Source organism: Aulonocara sp. 'chitande type north' Nkhata Bay, linkage group LG18, assembly GCF_057382095.1.
Source record: "Aulonocara sp. 'chitande type north' Nkhata Bay isolate Kocher_YH1m ecotype deep benthic linkage group LG18, A_spYH_male_GT1.1, whole genome shotgun sequence".
Taxonomy (NCBI): Eukaryota; Metazoa; Chordata; class Actinopteri; order Cichliformes; family Cichlidae; genus Aulonocara; species Aulonocara sp. 'chitande type north' Nkhata Bay.
The window spans coordinates 16,179,750-16,193,194 of NC_141361.1; the positions used below are offsets into that span (position 1 = coordinate 16,179,750).

At 40.2% G+C, this 13,445-nt stretch overlaps 1 protein-coding gene across 1 annotated transcript in view; it reads left to right on the top strand.

Moving 5' to 3' along the window:
- The first annotated feature begins 1,864 nt into the window (after positions 1-1,864).
- The window catches only part of egfra (epidermal growth factor receptor a (erythroblastic leukemia viral (v-erb-b) oncogene homolog, avian)), a 43,893-nt gene continuing 32,312 nt past the window's right edge, over positions 1,865-13,445 (top strand). Inside the window, exon 1 of the mRNA XM_086270993.1 lies at positions 1,865-2,153. Within this exon, the coding sequence (XP_086127119.1) occupies positions 2,039-2,153 (115 nt within the window). The 5' untranslated portion in view covers positions 1,865-2,038. The remainder of the gene's footprint in view (positions 2,154-13,445) is intronic.

Below are 13,445 nucleotides of genomic sequence, written 5' to 3' on the forward strand. Positions count from 1 at the left end.
AAACCCAACAATCATATGACCCCCTATGAGCAAGCACTTTGGTGACAGTGGGAAGGAAAAACTCCCTTTTAACAGGAAGAACCCTCCGGCAGAACCAGGCTCAGGGAGGGGCGGGGCCATCTGCTGCGACTGGTTGGGGTGAGAGAAGGAAAACAGGATAAAGACATGCTGTGAAGAGAGACAGAAATTAATAACAGGTGCGATTCAATGCAGAGAGGTCTCTTAACACATAGTGAGTGAGAAAGGTGACTGGAAAGGAAAAACTCAATGCATCATGGGAATCTCCCAGCAGCCTACGTCTATTGCAGCATAACTAAGGGAGGATTCAGGGTCACCTGGTCCAGCCCTAACTATATGCTTTAGCAAAAAGGAAAGTTATAAACCTAATTTTAAAAGTAGAGATAGTGTCTGTCTCCCGAATCCAAACTGGAAGCTGGTTCCACAGAAGAGGGGCCTGAAAACTGAAGGCTCTCCCTCCCATTCTACTTTTAAATACTCTAGGAACAACAAGTAAGCCTGCAGTGCGAGAGCGAAGTGCTCTAATAGGGTGATATGTTACTATAAGGTCATTAAGATAAGATGGGGCCTGATTATTTAAGACCTTGTATGTGAGGAGCAGGATTTTGAATTGAACTGAGCATCCTTCAAAAGCCACAGCCTACCTGAGGATCGTTGCTGACCATGTCCATCTTATTATGGCTTCTTACAACCATCAGACAGCTCAGATTTTCTCAAACTGATTGCTTGAACATAACAATATGTCCTCTGTACTTATACAGCCTCCAGTTACCAGATTCCAGTCCAATAGAGGACTTTTGGAATGTGATGGAACAGGAACTTCGGATATGCAGCCGACAAATCTGCAGCGATTGTGTCATGCTTAATATGGACAAAAATCTTTGGGGAATGTTTCCAGCGGATTGCTGAATCTATGCTACAAACAATTAAGGTGGTTATGAAGGCAAATGCGGTCCAACGCGGTGTAACTGTTTTGTGCCAAAAAGCAGTGTTTCTATTTTCTATGTGTAATGGCAAATGCTGACCATAGTCAAGAAGATTTTTTAGGGAGACATATATAAAATAAAGAAATAGCCTGTTTTCCAAGTGTCTTCATGACTCTGATGTGTTATTTGCTTCAATTTCCACTGGTCTCATCTGTTGATGAAGACATTTTTAATGTCAATTACACTTTTATTTACCCAGATAAATAAAGGATATATAAAAGTCACTTTCAAACAAACAAACAAACAAACAAAAAAACTGATTGCACCTTCTATGCTCTGGCTAAATATGGTCCACAACTCATTTACCACAATTTAAATACAATCATTTTTGGCACAAAATTAACGAGGATTTTTTTTTCCTTTTGCTTATTTATTTATTTATTTTCGTATTTATGACAAATTTCAAAAATAGAAATTAAAATGTACTGATGAAAGAAAACAGCTGATATTCCATTCATCGAATATCGGCGAGGCTCTTTCAGGTTGTCAATGACTTTATGAGGGACATCTTCCTCTTTTGCTTGTTTGTCTTTTTCTTCACCAAACTAAGAAAACAGACCATAAAAGCCGGTGTTTCTGTTCTGCAGCTACTGAGCTACTGTTATTGCCTTTGTTTGCTCAAGGAAGTTTATTCAGCTTTTTTTTATTTGTACATGTTTTAATGCACGCTGTAGCTCACATTATGGCCACTTTTCTACAGTGCAGTCCATTTTCCGAAAACACTGCCTTTCTTTCCCCCTTTTTTTCGTTTTTTCCTGTTTGGTTTGTGCAGTTCTTTGTACATCCGGCGTGTACCTGCGCGAGAGGCGCATCTGTCCTACCTCGTGGTGACGTCAGATCAAGCCAGTAGTTTGTCCTCAGTCGCTGCCTGAGCTGGGACTGGTGAAGATATCTGCGAGGAGGAGGAGGAGCTGTCAAAGTTTGAGTTGCCCACAGAAGGAAAAGTCTTTTTTACTCAACGAGCAGAGAGAGAGAGGGAAAGGCGACGTTTTTAAGTTTTGGGAAAGCGGAATATCTCGGCTTGTTGGCATGGAATGACACCTTCTCACCGGGAGCTTCAAAATAACACGATGGCAGCCCGTTTTCTCAAGTGGATCAGTCTCACGTCTCTGCTTTGGCTGAGCTTCTGCGGTCTGGCGCAAAATAAAGGTATGTGAGGTGTACGTAGTTGGGTCTTAATGGTAAGCAGGCTTTCACTTTCTTCTCTGTCAGCGTTAACTTAAAATCACAGAGAAATCTCGGGCCGGTCACGAAGCCGCAGAGAAACTTGATCCAGAATAGGAGGGTGGAGAAAGTTTCTCACAGTCTCGCTGCTCCGGCTGTAACCTGGTTAAAGCTACAGAGGGGCTCAGAAGAGGTTAGTCACTGAAAACAAACACACCGATTTTATTTTTTATTTTTTTTAAAGAAAGAAAGAAACGAGAAAAAAAGTGATTTTTCCTTTTAGTCAATTGTTCAAATCTTTCCCCACCAAAAAAAATCTGGCACTGACCGTACCGAGAAAATCTGCACCACTCTGAGGATCATGCAGGCAGGCAACGGATGTGGATTTGGGAAATTTCTGCCTTTTAATCTCGTCTGTTTATGAAATGTGCGAGCACTGTGTGAGCTTTCCATACTCCGTTTTGTGACAAAACTCTTACTGGCATATGCTGAAGTACACTTCATAAATGTGGATTTCTTATCCTTTCTCACAGACCAGATCTCACACCAGCGGTCACATTTGTTTGTTAGTATTTTAAGCATCTTCAGACGTGATAAACATCTGATCCTAGATCAGCTCGAACATTCTCCTTAGTCGACTTGCGCAAACGATATGAAGTTGGGTTTTGTTTAAGTGTTCTTTTGGCCCTGAAAATAAGGTCAAAGTAGTCTTATTATTTTTAAAGATAGCAGTGTTATGACTGTTCCTTTACTTTTCTCCCGCTATTTTCAGTATCCTTGAGTTATTTGAAAAATCAGTAGTACATTAGTTGTTAGCCTACTTTCAAAAACTTACAAATTATATATATATATATATATATATGTTATTTACTCCTTGTTGGTTTGAGTTACTCAGGACCCACAGAGGGGAGATGTTAGGAGAGAACGTGACCAAACATATCACTTTAATCCCTAATGGATTTAACTTCCTATTCTCGTGAATCATGTATCATTACTCATTACAGTGTTGTTCCCCTTTTTAAGCGGATAAGCGTGTACTCATAGTGCCACCGGCCCACGTGCAAGCCCCATCTCTCCTGTCTGGTTCCACGAGTGGAGACCAGTGCCGCTTTGAAGAGAACCATAACAAATCAAAAGTGTTTGCGAGCCAAAAAGACAGAGTCCCTAAATATTTCTGGGCTTCTAAACAAACTGGACATTTCATGCAGCAGCAAGTCTCCCACAGTAAATAAGGATTTTGGAATTTTATTAAGACAAGAGAAGATTAGTGATGAGCAGCTGTGATGACAGATACGCTGTGCAGTACTATTAGGTTTAATTACACTTCTTTTTGTTAGTTTTTTTTTTTTTTTTTACAACTGATCCCATTTGAATTTCCAGTGAAGTGTGAGCTGCAACACATTTTGACAGTTCAAGTTGTTGTTGTTGATTCGTGTGTTTTTGGCCAGGGGCTGAGACAGATGTTTCTATGTGCCACGCTGTGTTTTAACTAGCACACTGTCCAGAGCAGTCAAATTGATTTGAACAAGATGGCAAATACATCTCCATGACGCTCCTTTGGAATCAAAAGTCCAAATAACAAACTTTTGGATATTTGGGCTGTTGTGCAATCGTAATAAACTCAAGTAACATGTAAATGAAATCATGTTATTGATTAAAGAAAGAGTTACTAGGGGGGGTCGTGCCATCGCTGTGCTGCAGGTTTATCCAGTAACTTGAGAAGAAACCAAATATGGAGTGAGTTTATTAATAATTACATGATGAACACTTGAAAACTTGAGCTGTTTAGTGCTTGGATTATAGTCTTGTCTTGGGGAGATTTACATGTGTATGTGTAAAGACATGCTGATACCAGTCTACTTACTGTAGGACTGGATATACATGATATTACTATGGTAGTAATGGGGGCGCGGGTGTGTTACGCCTTCTAGTATTTAATTACTTTTCCTGATGTTTTACTTTTTACGGGCACACCTTCTCAATATTTTTATTGTGATATTTGTGGAGATGTCATATTCATACATTTTCTTCTCCAAGGTCACACTTGTTCTGAAAACTATACTGGCTGTCACAGGGCAAGAGGTGGGGTACATCCTGGACAGACAAAGACATATTTTCACCTATGGGCAATTTAGAATCACCAATTAACCTAGCATTCATGTCTTTGGACTGTGGGAGTACCCACACAGGACAAACTCCCCAGTAAATGCCCCAGATGTTTGGTAGATTTGATCCAATGCCTTTTTTGTTGTAAAGTGATGGTCATCACCATGCCACTCCAGCTTAAGCTTTAGAAAAAAGTAGGGTCGTTTTCTTAGGACATCAAGGAGAGTGTAGTCCTTGGACTTTAAAAAACAAGACCGGCAGATGCACATTTTCCAGGGATGCTTGACTAGTCAGTCTAACTAAGCAGTGTCTGTTTGACCTATTAAAATGTGTTTGTGTTGCTGGGAAGCAAATGAACATCTGGCCAGTGGTTTACACTTAGAAGAAGCAAAAAAAGAAAGAAAGGAAAATGTAAGTTTAGAACAATTTGAAATTGGTTGCGATCATGGAAACTTTTTTGCATATTGTTCTGTGTTTGAACTCCTGTTTTTTAATTTTTTATTTTTATCTAAGTTTACAGATCATGTGACCTATTTCACCCTAGAGGTCTCTGTGCTGGAACTGAGTTTCTGTCATGGAAACACAATCAGCGGCATTTTTTTTTTTAAAGGTTTCACTGAAGAGGCCACCTGGTAGAGCTAAAATACATGCAGAACTGCCGTGCTTCAGTTCTGTTACATCAGATTTAGGAGCGTTACAGTTGAGATCAAACTTGTGGTCGCTGGCAAGATTCAAGAAGCATTACAGATGTAACTTTGTATTTATTATAATCATAACTTCATATTTATAACAATATGTTTGCAATTTCCTAATGTTGTAAACCCGCTCAACATTTGGCAATAAAACCCTTTCTGATTCTGATTCTGATATTTACTTTGGAGGCATAGCTCCGGTAATCCAAAGAAGCATTTAAATCAGCCAAAGTTGCCATCTGTGATGATTTAGCTTATTACATTTCTCCACTTTGCTCGCCTATTTAGCCCACCTGTTTCTAGGGGTGCTACTGACAGGCCATTAAGGCTTTTGGAAATGAATTTGAGATTTGATAATGCAGAAGCTTTTCCCTCAGGATGCCCGCCTGTCACTCTTGTGTTCCTGCTGCAAAATGGAAAAGCTCCTCGTTCCTTACACTGGCATAATTAGTTTGTTATTGCGAGTAATGCCCACAGCTTCGCCCAGCAGCCGACCGCAAGTAATAACGGATGATTTATTTCACATTCGCTAAATGGTTTTAGAATGATTACTCCTTTGTGACTGTTTGTGACTGGCTTTGTACTGCAAAGGCGATGATTATATTTTTTTTTTATTGTGCACTCAAAAATTTCTAAGCACTTCTACTTTTTTTGTAGAATGATGCCAAGCCGGAAATATGCAGTAAAACCTTCCTAAGAGCCACTCTAACTGACACATGAGTTAACCAGTGAAAGATGAAACTAATCACAGGAGCATGTCAAGAGCTAAATCCTTAATCCCAAATCGAGGCTCCCTCGCTTGCTTTTGACACAATGTAACCTGCTTATATCAATATGCTTCCCCCCCCAAGTTAATCAAGTTCTTGACAGAAAGCGATAGAAAGATAGGAGGAAGTCTGCCTCAATCACTGCATTTACATCTGCTTGCACACCTGCAAAAGTTAAGCTGACTCATGACAACATTTCAGTCCTGCAGTGCATCCTGAGTAAGTGCTTTTCCCTGTGTAACAAGCCAGCTTCCCCCATAAGTCATCTGTTTTTTTTTCTTTTCTTTTTTCATCACTTTAAGAAACCCATTTCTTTTCTAGGATTGGATGAATGTTAGTAGTGAAATATAGTTTATGATCTTGTGTAATCCTAGAACATCTTGCATGCATTTTAGTGTTCTGAGTGATCCAAGTACTGCTGTGGCTGCTGCTATCTCTTGCAGGTCCGCTGATGACCTTCCCAGATTTACATCTGCTGCAGTCATTGTCAGAAATCATGTTGTTTTTTTTTTCCTTAATGTTTGGGCCATGGGAGCAGGAATATAATTTCTTCGTCCTTCTTCCGCCTTCTCTGCTTGCTTTGATGAACTGCACCAGGTCTGAGCAGCATAGACTGCTGCAGAGGTGCAGGATTTCGGTTTCACCCTGTGACAATAGTGCCTCTGTAGAAAGCAGGGGATCTGGCAGCACTGATACTTTTGTCGAGCAACTGAGATCTGTGCTGTGTAGCAGACGCACCCGAGGCTAGACATCCATGTCATCAAGAGGAAGCCTAGAAATGAAGCAGCTTTTGTTCTTTTTACCTCATTTTTTTTTCTGAAAAGACAATAAAATCTATTGTGTCGACCTACAAGTCAAGTAGTATTGCACTTCTGTAAATGTTATGCATTCGGTTCCACTACCATGAAGCATAAACCCAGAAATCCTCGAAAGCCTAAAGAAGTTTCTTCAATGAGTGATGAAACATTTCTCCAGATGAGCAGAATTAGCTTTCTGGGGTGTAGCGTGTAGACTTTAGGCAATATTATCCATTAAATGCTCCAAAAGCCTCCAACACCACAAACAGAATCTTGTTCATTGAAGACTCGATAGTTTATAGACAGTAACCAATGGATATTCACAGCATTTATGCAAATGCCATCCCTCCTTACCATACAGACTGTTTACCTCAAGGCAACTGAGGCTTGCTCAAACATGACTGGTCAAAAGAATTCAGACTACAAAAGGAGGACAGATTGAAACCAAACAGCTAGAATACTAAAAAAAACAAAACAAAAAGAACTGTAACCATTGCTGCAGATTAATGTTCATATTGAGATATGTGTTTATAGTGGCAATGGGGATTGTCTGGCTTTTGGAGTCAGCCTCAAGTGGCGTGGATTGCAGTCTTTAAAAACTTTGTTTTCTCAGTCAGTAAGCCAGTGTTTTTACTGCAACAACTAAAGATGCTACCCATTCTGTAGTTTATATACATTAACGAGAAACCAGCATGGAGTAAGGGGCTAGATATGTGGGTTACTTATTGGGTTACTTATGGTAGCAAAGCCATCCGCAGCACTTTATGGCCTTTCCATGATCCGCTGGTTGTGCATGGAGTATTCAGTGGAAAGAGACCCAGAGTTGAGCTGGAAAAAAAGGCTTTCTGCTATCTGTCATCTCATCAAGTGCAGTGTCGTGTCAAAAGGGAAAGGAGGCCAAAGCTCCAATAGTTTTATTATGACTGCATTTGTATGTCTTAAAGAATGCTTTGCTGAGGTAGGGGGGGGGAAAGGGGCGTTGTGGGATTGTCACACTTTTGTCTGATTTCATTCTTTTTCCTTTTGGAGTAATGCTTCAAGCCCTTGTTTGGCTGAAAAATGTCTTTATCTTTGGTAAACATGCCATACAGCAGCTCACATCTGATTCATAATGTACTAGAAATTCACAGTGTGTTGATAATCAGTGTTTTTCTAGGAGTGCCTCATGTGTAAATATGAAACTTGGGTTAAGCTGCAGTGAAACTGCTGAAACAGTAAGCTGACTTTAGCTGGAAAGTGGGCGCTGAACATATTTCCATCCTGCAGGCTTTTAGCCTGAATGAAAGCCATGGTTCTGCCACACTGCATAGCCTGTTCTGAAACACGTTTTTCTTTAGAAAGAAATAGGTTGCTGTATTTGTATTCAGTGTGGAGCTCTATAGATGTGCATGTCATTGAGATGTCAATGGGACGGACACAGGTTGTGCACAGATCAAAGGAAGAATCGCAGCAGCAGAGACAAGCAGGAAAGTCGGGATACGCAAACAAACATCAGAAGGATGGAGTGCGATCTTTGACTTTGTTATCCGTGTCCTCGTTTAATTGTTCATCAAAGAGGCCTCGTCTTCTTTTTTTAGTTTGCTGCCGCTTCAGTGTAGCATCCAAATTGCAGATGAGAGTCTCTCAGCATTATCCTGCAGACCTCCTGCAGGTGTGTCGTCACCTCTGTTGACCTCCACGTCATTATGAGGCGCGATGCTTCAAACTGCATCCCGGCTAGAAGAGGAATCCCCTACAGGGACGAGAACAATAGCTTCACAAATAAATGTCCATCTCAGAATATTTCAGAAGAAAGCATTGTTTGTGAGGGGTGGTGGCCGATCTCAGAAACTTGCTTCCCTAATAGCATTTAGGCTCTTCCTGTGCGGTCTGAGCGTGATTCACTAATGTGAGACTGTGTTAGAGGTTTGGACCTTGTGACACAATATGGTTAATTAGTCCAGGTTATGTATATGAGTCCCAGCGTTTGTCAAAAACTATTGCATTAAAGGTCCAGGATGTTTAATTGTTCACCACTTTGCAGTGTAAAGAGAGGGGCTTTCCTGCTTCTCTTCCTGATTACAAAAGGATGTTAGAGGTCCCCAAGAGCATTTAACCAGAAGCATTATGCTATTTTTTTTTTATTGGCGTGCATTGGCTTTGGTCCATTTTTTTGCTCAAAAGATTTGTTTTTTCCATGTTCACTCCTAACAGTGCTGACAGATACTGATGTAAAATTGTTCTGCTTCAACTGATTTAAATTGACTTCATGCAGCTGACTGTGTAAAGCTTGGCTTGAGAGTGAACATCAAACTTTATCAGCTTAATTTTTTGCAAACATAAATCCTGATGCCTTTCAAAGGAGTTCTGATCAGGCTTGTCTGGTCCGTAGTTTTTATTACCTATGAAAAAGAGTGTTTCCTCTGTTATTAAGGCATTTTATGCTCCATTAAAAGTTTGCATGTCATGTCAATCAAGACAGACAAGACAAGACGACTCCCTTTTATAGATTGAAAAGGTAGTGCTGTTGAGTAATTTCTAGTCAAATAGAAAACAAAAGGGATTTGTCTTGTTTTGTCCAAAGAATTTGGCATGTACTGTGTGTTCAGTGTGGAAAAGAAAAACAGGTTCAGTGATGTTTTTACCTTTTCTCTGTCGTTCAGCTCGGCTTACACTTCGGCATTAAGATAAAATAGGCTTGTTGACTTCATGAATTTAGTTTAAACTCTATGTACACAGGAAAATTGTGTGGTCATGTGCTATGCTCACATCTACAGACATTCAGAATCTCTTAACTTATTTCTTTTATTCCAGTCTAGACCTCCTTTTCCTGTCATTGAAGATTGATCTGAGCTTACTGGGTGCCAACTGTGGTGAGCTTCCCTAACAGGAAGGATTCTTTCCTAAAGCAAATTTTAAAGCTCGAAATGAAACAACATTCATAGTCTGTTTGTGGCTGCCTTCTAAATAAGGTAATAGGAGTGCGCGCTTGACTGAGAAACGCACACAAAGAAAAGGAAACATGAATACATCAGCCTCAGAAACCCCAAGTCTGGACAAAGGGTTCCTTATTCAAGTCTTTGTCGTCTTCTTTGACCTTATCTTGTCATGTGGACATGACTTTACAACCCTGTGTCAACAGGGAGAAGAAAGGCATGCCTATTAGCTCAAATTCATGAGGCTGCTGCGTGAATAGCGGAATCAGTTGAGCTGATATTGAATCAGGGCAGCAAATCCAAGTTAGATATAAGAGTTTTTTTGGAAATGAAAAGCTCCACTAAGGCACACAGTGTTACATATTACAGTGCTAAAACACTGATATTTAAGTATTGTTTTAACTGTGTTAATGATCAGTACAGCTAATCATTCAGATTCCTATACAAATAAAGCTGGGACAGGTCTACTGATATAACTGAATGTAATAGATTGTAAAGCAGCACATCCAATAGTCTAATACAGTGGTCCCTCGCCATAACGCGGTTCACGTTTCGTGGCCTCGCTGTTTCGCAGATTTTTTTGTGTGCAATTTTGCATGCTTTTTTCTTTTTCTTTTTTTTTTTTAACAGCGCATTGTGTTCTGCGTCCTGATTGGCTGTAGACAATTGTCAATCAATCTCGTGCCGTGTCTCCTGTACAGTACAGAATGCGTTCAGCTTGTCAAATTTACGTAAATCTTTGATTGCTGGCAGGGTGACTCTGAAGTGCTGTACTGTATGTTTGTAAGTTTTCTCCACAACAAACACAACAATGATGACGAAACGTTTGCACCGTCGAACGCACCTGTGGTAGCACCCAAAAGGCAGAAGAAGAAAAGTTGGACTTCTGGACATGCTAAAGGAAGGTAGAAGTTACTGTATTTTACAGATTATAAGGCGCATTAAGCGAAAACAAAACATTCAGATAAGTCAAACTTTACTCAACTTATTCTTCTTGCTTCTATCACTTCCATACCATTGATTCATTAATGTTGAATTCTCTCACAGCTGCTCCATTCCCATGTTCTGAACCAGAAAACAGGGTTTGATCTTTGGTTTCATTCTATAATACTGGACTTATTTTTCTATGAAGGTCGAACTTTGAGAGTGTTTAAACAAGAGAGAAAAGTGTGACAATGTTCATGCCTGTCTAACAAAAGTGTATAAAGTGTGCAGGGAGGGGTTTTATAGCCTTAAAACATCTATATATATAATTGTAAAAAATAAAGCTGACTACTTCGCAGTTTTCACCTTTCACGGGTTATTTTTAGAACGTAACTCCTGTGATAAACGAGGGACTACTGCACCACAAATTTCAGCCAGTCATTCATATCAAAAGAAGAACCGCTGGACACCAAATGCATTAGGACTTATCGTTTAGTCCTTGTCCAGTTTCTTCACATTCTTTTCAGGACACACTGCTGACCATGCTGAGATATGCCAAGTTCTCAGCTAATAGCTCATTGGGATTCAACCTGTTGGTGCTAAAAGACTATTTTTATGCTTATCAAACTCAAACTGCGCTATTGTTGGCATTTTTTGGGAGATTCGTTGAAAGAACAAATTATGTATTTCTAAAATCACTTTAAAAAACTACAAGTAAAGACATCTCATTGGAAGCAAAACATAAAGAAATGAGGCTTATGTTTATGCCTACAGGTTTGTCTCCAAAACAGAAAGAGCTCTGTGATTACCACCAGGTTATCTCCTGATAGCAAGTAAAGTACAATTCTGACAAGTGAATAACCGTCCTTCCTTATGATAAACCTCTGCCTCAGTTACGAGCAGTTATAACACTGTTGGCAGTTTTGTGGCAGGGTGTGTTAGAGGAGGAAAAGAAGATCAGCTCTTCTCTTGCTTTGGTTCCAGCATTTTAGAAGCCAGCATCACCTCTCGCCGATTTCATCACCATCGTAAAACGTGTTTCATCGCAGCCATTTATAGATGAGCTGACAGCGTTGTTCATGATATTGTAGCTGTGGCAGTGACTTCTACAGAGTTGATCCTTGATTTGTTTTACTCCAGCAGCACTAAAATGTAATATACTCAACGCCCCTCGTGAGGTACCTTTTCTAATTGCCTGGTAGGTTTCACAACACCAATGTTTCGTTGAGCTCAGAATTAATTTCCTGGTGGGACTTTGAGCGGAACATCTTCATTACTGCATGTTTTCATAATTGAAGCCAGAGGCTTGTAAAAAAAAAAAAAACAAGCACTCCTTCACTGGCAGCGTTTCCTTCAATAAAAAAAGATTGAACCCAACCCTGTCGTTGCGAGACTTCCCACTAAACCATTAGTCAAGCTCACATATTTTATATACCCACAAATCGTATCACTCTTAAAGCATTACTGATAAATGGTCAATATATACACCTCCATTTTCATTTTCATAACAAACCACTTCAGCTGGGTGGAGGATGGGTAGGGCTGATATGCCCTGGAGAGTGCAAACCTGGACCAGTGCCAGGAAGTAGGATTAGCCCGCTGAACTGTCACTGTATCCACTTCATCAACAACCTCTTCCTGAGCTGATTAGGCAGGAGTCTGAGATTATTATTTTTTTGTCATATCAATCCACTTGTTTTAGTATTATTCTTATTATCAGTCACCAAGATTTACACAAGATTAAAAATACTTAAAACCAAATTGGGTTTTCAGGTCAGAGGACACGTAAGCAGGCGACTAAATTTGATTCCTTTTAAACACTCGAGTCACTGACAATATTGATGTTAGAAAGCCGTCTTTGCTGTCTTTCTTTCTTCCTTTTTTGTCCACGTTGGTTACTGTTTAATCCACTGATTCCTTATGCTTCTGAGCTATAAAATGATCAAAGTAATAAATGTTTGGCAACTGCTGGTCAATTTGAAAAAGAAAGTGACAAATCTGAAATGGGATTCTGTGTTTGGAGTTGGAAGCATCTTTACATCTGCTGAGCTGTGTTTAAATCACGGTTACTACAAGGTTCACTGAGGAACTAGACTGAGGCTTTTGATTATGGTAGATGAGACATTCAGATTTCCTTTTTCCGCCACTTGAGAGACCTTCTCGCTTAAAGGTTAAGTCAGTTTAACCTCAAGGTCCATTTAGTAGCCGCTCTTGAGCTTTCAGATATGTCAACTTATCTATGCCTGCTCTAGAAATTTGCACTCAAGCAAATTTCCCTAATTTTATTTGTTTATTTTAAAGGAAATCTACCTGGGAGAGTGGGGATTTAGGCTTGTGCATAGTCAGAACTGAGTTTTAACTTATTTTTAGCCAGTATAAAAGACATGCTTAGGCCGCATGCCTGTCTGTTCGAAGACAGGCATGCGGCCATAGGGGAAGGCTTGAAGATGGTTGCCTATTTTTTTCTTCTTCTATCTCTGCAGGTTTAATGTTGGAAAGTTTTTTTTGTTTTGTTTTTTTGTTTTTATCCCGGCGTGCACACTTATCGTCCATCCTCTGGTGTAGTCATTAGAATTTGTAGTGTGTGTTTTATACACTGTGCATCCGAGCCGTGGTCCTTGTGTTCAGCAGTGTAGCTGATAGCGAGAAAAGAGTCTAGTCTGCCAAGTCTCATGCCTTTGATGACTGACGCAACGCAGCCAGGCCTGAGGTTGTGCAAACGCCCTTCTCTGTCTCTAGTGAGGGGGTGGCCTCCTCAGTCATAATCAACTTAAGCAAGCAAGCTTTGGACATTGTTTTGGAGCTGCATGTGTGATGTGCTTTTTTTGTCAGGAAAAGGAGAACGCCCCGCACGTTAACAATGGAAGAAAACTGAGCTGTGGGCTTTGGAGAGAGGTGTTCGATGAAAAACTACCAACACTTTCTGTCAGTCCCTGCTATTCATGCTTCTATTGTGGAGATGAAAATACTCCAAAGGTTTTAACAGAGCACTCCCTGGATTCATGTGCTTGGCAGCGGCCCACCATAGCATCTCAAGCATTTTTAGCTGTGTGTCACCAGGAAGACGTAGCTCAAC